Source organism: Vombatus ursinus, unplaced genomic scaffold, assembly GCF_900497805.2.
Source record: "Vombatus ursinus unplaced genomic scaffold, bare-nosed wombat genome assembly UNPS02011353.1, whole genome shotgun sequence".
In the NCBI taxonomy this organism is placed as follows: Eukaryota; Metazoa; Chordata; class Mammalia; order Diprotodontia; family Vombatidae; genus Vombatus; species Vombatus ursinus.
This window is the reverse complement of record NW_020951131.1, coordinates 492,426-498,244: the sequence shown is the minus strand read 5'-3', so window position 1 is coordinate 498,244 and position 5,819 is coordinate 492,426. Positions and strand designations below refer to the sequence as shown.

Genomic DNA, 5,819 nt, shown 5'->3' with positions numbered 1-5,819 from the left:
TTCTTTTCTTATTTTTCCTCTACCCACTCTTACTTGATTTTTAAAATCATTTTTGCACTTTAAAAAAAATCTCTTTCTTTCGCTTTTCTAGAAATTCTTGTTGGTCGTATGTACATTTTTCAATTTTCTTTGAGGCTTTCTTTATAGATGTTTTTAAGTTATTGTCTTTTGAGCTTGTATCTTGAGCTTCCTTGTCACCATATGACTTATGTTCTGATTCTTTTGTTATTTGCTCATTTTTCCAGCCTAGTACTTGATTTTGGACTTTATGTTAGAGTAGGGCTCTGTTCAATTCTGTCTGAACTTTTGCTGGTTTTCACAGCTTAGTCTGGGAGTCTGTAATTTTTCAGTGCTGTCAGCGTGGCGTGATCCATGAAGAAGTCTGTTCAGTGCCCTCCTTATCTGTGCTCTGCTCCTTACACAGCTAGGGCACCTGCTCTCTCATGACCCCGATTGTTCTTCTGCTCTGAAACTCTGACCTAGAGCCAGGTGACAAAGCTGTTAGATGCCCCCTGTTCTTGCTCCTTGTGCTAAAACAAGGGCCCTTAGGGATCTCTATCTGCCCAAATGTCTAATCCCCTTCCTGCTCTGGGGCACTAGGCTGCTCCACACCATTTCTGCCCCCATACAACCTGGTCTTGCTTCTGCTAGTGTGCTATGCTCTTGAACAGCCCCCACCCCAATGTCTGTAAATCTCTCTGTTTATCTTTCTAAGTTACCCTAGGCTGAAAACAAATGACTCACTGTGATTTTCTTGGCTTTGCAAGTAAGAATGAGGTTTGGCAAACTTTTTAGTTTACTATAGAAGAGGTTTGGGGAGAGCTACAGCAAAATTGCTAAGTTGTTACTCTACATCTTGACTCTTCCCCCTTGGGCATAGTCCAGTTTGGCACAAAGGTAGAATGCTTGAAGAGGAGTGTGTGTCACAAGGCTAGAAAAGGTCAGTTGCCAGATTGTGGACTAGCTTGAATGGTAACACAAGGAGTTTAAACTTACCCTATAGACTGGGAGTCAGTGAAGATTTCTGAGCAGAGGAATTCTTGAGGAAGATTCCTCAGGTGGTTAGAAAAAAGACTAAATGAAGAGTGTAAGATGTGTAGGTGGGTGGAGAAGAAATGGTTCGAGAAGTTATCAGAATGAAATAGGCAGGGGGTAGTATGCTGGGCTACAACGGTGGCCATGCAAATGGCAGGAGGTGGCAGATTGGAAAAAAAAGATTTGGAGGTGGGAGGAAGAGGCCACCAAACTTGGTGACCAATTGGATGTGAAGGCATGAATAGGAGAAAAGAGTAAAAAAATGATTTTGAGGTTTCAATCCTTACTACCTGGAGGACATCAACATAGAAAGGAGTGGAGGAAGAGGGCAGGGTTGAGGGGAATGATGATTTCAGTTTGGATGTCAGTTTTATTGACATAAATTATAGGATCCCAACCACCAGCTCCAGCCAACAACCTGACCTCCTCATATCGCCCTAGATTTTGGAAGAAAAGCAGAGCTATCCGGGAGGATTTCACAGGATGGTAGACCATGTGAACAGAGGAATTTTGAGAAAGGTTTCCTCATTCTGTCTGGGATACTGGTGGGAAAGAAGCATCATTCTTTCAAAAATTTTCAACTATCAAACTCGGAAAAGAAGACAATTGGGTGAAGGACAGTTAATTAACTTGAGAGTGTTGCTAAGGAAAAGATCTTCCTTGTCTTTCTTCTCCTAAGGCCTCATTTTGTATAGGCAGCAGAATGGGTGTGCCCCATTGCAGAGATTAATGTCATTCTACAGGAGGGTGTGAAGTCCAGGCATGGCACGCTTTTGACAGTTCCTCAGACCTCTGTCAGACATGAGATGGGTTGGAAGTCAAGGTCTTTGGAGAGACATTTTTGTTTAGTGACAAAACTTGAAGAGACATCAGCATCAGGGAGCAGGTTGGCCCTGCCGCTGAACTCTCATCATCTGCCAGTTAACAAGGAGAAAAGGCCAATTAGTCACTTTAAGATGGGAACTAGTGACATTTTTATTCCTATAAAAGGGTCACCCAAGGAAGGGCTGGCAGTAAGCGTGAGGGATTTGGCCATAGAGAGTCGTGGGCTGGCACAGGTTTCTGCAGGTAAAACATGGCCAGGTAAGAGGATTATGCTCTCGCAAAGGCAAGGGCTGGGTGGCCACCACCTGGATGGTGCTGGCTGGTGGCGACTCATTGGACGTTTTTTTTTCCTTTGCAGCTCATTGAGGTTGAATCTTTTTCTGGTCCTCTGGATTTCCTCCATGCAGATTCTGTGCTGCAACCCCACTCCCTCACCGATGGTAAGACTTGGCTTCTTTCTCAGCTGCTTATACTGATGCTGCAAGAGTCATGCTTGGAAAACTGTTACTTAGGAAAGAGAGCCTTGATGAACAGAGCTGGGTCCAGTTAAAATGCCATGAGGACCCAGCTATAAAGTTGCTGCAAAGCCGTATTTTACTCAGTAGACTCAGGGAATATTTACAAAATCTGCTAGACATCCTGTCTGTATTGACAATGTCACAAAAATGCACATTTTAGCATGCAAAGCTACCTTTTTAAATTCCTCATTCTTTATCCTGCATACGTCTGTTCACAAAGTCAAAGCAAACATCTACTTTTATTGAAGGTTTCATCTTACTCTTTCCGTCTGTCTCTGTGTGTCTTGCATTTTCCCTCTGTCTCTGTTTTTTTGTGCCTCTATCTGTGTTTTTCATTCTCTCCGTTTCTCTTTTTCTCTCTCTGTCACCTTTCCCCTCCTCCCAACTCTCTCCTTCCTACTTCCTACTGTCCCTCTCTTTGTCTCTAGCTCTCTATCTCTGTCTCTCGCAGTCTTAACACGTGATATCATATGTGCAGGAAATCTCCCCAATAATTCAGATCAGCAGCTCAGAAGAAGTTGCCTGGGGCACTGAGAGGTTAAAGCACTTTTCCATGGACATTCAACCAGTTTGTGCCATAAGCAGGACTTGATCCCAGCTTTTCCTGATTCCATGTTCAGTCTGCCAGGCTGTCCCTCTCTATGACTCTATAATTTCCTCATGTTTGGTACGAAGTCTCTTTTATCTGAAAATGAATGTTTTTGGCATTACTTCTTTGCACATCATCCTATTTTTTTCAGGTCAGAGAATTTTCCTAATTATATCTCCTATAGTCAGCAGTGATGTGATAGAACAGCCAGGAGAGTCTAGCTTCTTTGGCAAATGAGTCCCCAGACTATGACTGTGGGGATCCATGATCTACAGAGAGATAAGCTGGAATGACATCACCTAAAAATACAAGTGAGAGGAGTCCCTTGGCCCATCTCCCCTCCAGAGATTCCTTTCAGTCACCTACAGAGGGATTCAGTTCTTAGGGCTGGGAAGTTAAGCTTCCAAACTAATGCTCAGACATTTCCTTTATCATTTTAAGGGGATGGCACCAAATGTATTTCTGGGAAGATGAGTACTGATCGAGTGATTCAGAGCCATCTGGTCCCCAATTTTAGAATAGATGAAGTTATAAGCTATGTCAATCTCTATGGCCAGGGCTATCTAAGTCTGTGTGTAGCAATGCCTTGGATGCATAGTAGCTGTGTGGTCAAGACTTCTGGATCAATTGACCATGTGTATTGTCCCTGAGCCCACTTGGTCCAAATTCCTTGAATATTCTGCTTCTTGAAGGACTAGCCCTTTCACCTGGACTCCTTTAATGCATTCACCTAAGGAAGGTTAGAAACAATGCCCTGGGTAACCTTGATCTGAATTAGCTCCCAAGCATTATGCATGGTGGGCAGCCCAGGAGCCTAGGGGAGCCAGGTAGCTCCTTAACTCACCATTTCAATCCTTTCCTGATGTAACTTGAAAGAAAATGTGTTTCTTTGTGTCAGAATATTGGGGAGGAGGAGTATATCTTGTGTAAAATGAGGCTTGAAGCCTCTAAGGAGGTTGATTTGTATTTTTTCCAGTTTCGATGTTTTTGTGCTGCCTGGACCTTACTTAGGAAAGGTGCTTTCTCGAGCATCTTTGCCTAGAGTGTTCTACTCAATGATCATTTTTTTCAGCCTAATTATCCTCTTCTGAATCTACTTTGGTGCAATGCACACACTCTGAAACTATAGAGGAGAGAAAACCTAATGAGTGTGGTAGCTCAGGATATATGCCGTTCCTTTCCTAACGGAAAAAGCTAATATTTTTATACAGCGGAGGGAGATTTCCCAAAAGAGGTGACACCATCCTGACCTTCAGTCCCCCTACTAGACAATTAGACTAGAACATTAAGAGAGGAAGATAGTACAACAAAGAAAAACCATTACATAAAAAGTTGGTAAATAGACTCTGATGATATTTTTAAATAGCATTGAATAGGTCAGAGAGTCAAATTAAAAAAAAATTCTGTTACTTGTTTTTTAATCTTTGCAGAGATGGGGACAGTGAGCGTGGAACATTGCACGTACCATCAGACTCAGTTGATGTGTTGGCTAACTTTGTCAAACTGCTTTTTTCCTCTTCCATTTATTCATTTATTTACTTATTTGTTTGTATATTTATTTATTTTTGTTAGCAATGATGGCTCCTTGGGTAGAGGAATATGTTCAGAAATGAAGTAATGTAAAAATGAAGGATGTCGGTAAAAATTAATCTTTTAAAAAACCCACCACTTAAGTCTTTAGACTTATGGTGCAAAAGTGGCCTTGAGCTCTGAGTCTATACTAATGGCAGATAAACCCTGACCAGTTGTATAAATTTGGGAAGGCTTCGAATCTGGGCCAGCCATAGACTATGGATCTGTCAAGAGAAGATGAGCCACCTCATGGTGTAACAGGAAATGTACTGCTTTTGGAGTCAGAGGACCTAGGTGCCTATGCTGGTTCTGCCACTTACTATTTGGGTGATCTCCCTTAATTTCTCTGATCCTCAGTTTCTTCTTCTCCAAATTGGGGAGGGGTGGAATAAAAGATGACTGAAGTCCTTTCCAGCTCTAAGTTGATGAGTCTTAGATGAATCAGTCATGAGAACAGTGGCTCCTTCCTAGGTGTTGACTTTGGTAGTCCAAAGCTGCCCATGGTGACTATCTAGTAGATACACTTTTGAACGGCATACAAGAAAATCCAAGATCTTTTGAAGGATTGAAAGTCCTCAATGCTATGTTATTTTTTAGTGCCATTGAAATGATATAATTATATTTCAATCATGATGGTCACTGTAAATGTGAATAGCAGTTGAAAAAACAGCACAGGAATACAACAGTATTAATCTGTATATAGATACAGAGCTTGCATTTCAATGAAATTGCTGATTTAAAAAGGAGTCAGTTTTGTTGATTATATCAAATGGAGTCATTTCAAATGTTGGAGATGTTTGCTTTTATGATGAAACAAACTTTCAACTCTAACTCTTGCTTTTTGGAAAAAAGAATGCCCTAAAGCAATAATTCCTTTCTGTTTTATTTGAATTGCCAGCTGTCTGAAAAATCTGATTACTTTCTCATCCTGCTGAATAGCTGCTTAGCTGCGGTGGACAGGAGTGAAGAGCTGGCTTTTCTAAAGCCATTTTTTGTGAAGAATGTCATGAAAAGGTCCTTTCGCAATGGAGTTGGAACAGGAATTAAAAAAACTTCCTTTCAAAGAGCAAAATCATGAATCAATGCAGAAAAGACTCAACAACTTAAACAACAAATTTCATAACAAATTTTAGCATGGTGAATGTGCTAAAAAAAATCACTTTTATTTCAGTAATTAAGAATTGCTAAAACACTTTTCCCCCAGTGTTACTCCCTACCCCACAACAATAGTAACTGCATAACCATTTGCATAGTAGTGTTCCCAAATTTCATGGATTTGT

At 41.1% G+C, this 5,819-nt stretch overlaps 1 protein-coding gene across 1 annotated transcript; it reads left to right on the top strand.

Annotated features, from left to right (window-relative positions):
• Positions 1 to 2,129: 2,129 nt before the first annotated feature.
• Positions 2,130 to 5,617, top strand: NPS (neuropeptide S). Its single transcript, XM_027855938.1, has 2 exons — positions 2,130 to 2,300; positions 5,438 to 5,617. The coding sequence occupies exons 1-2, from the start codon at positions 2,130 to 2,132 to the stop codon at positions 5,615 to 5,617; spliced, it is 351 nt and encodes a 116-aa protein (XP_027711739.1).
• Positions 5,618 to 5,819: the final 202 nt, after the last annotated feature.

Excerpts from the sequence above, each read along its gene's own strand:
- NPS (XM_027855938.1), top strand. The coding sequence starts at position 2,130 with ATGCTCTCGCAAAGGCAAGGGCTGGGTGGCCACCACCTGGATGGTGCT. Across the intron at positions 2,301-5,437 it reads ACCCCACTCCCTCACCGATG|CTGTCTGAAAAATCTGATTA; the intron begins GTAAGACTTGGC and ends TTGAATTGCCAG.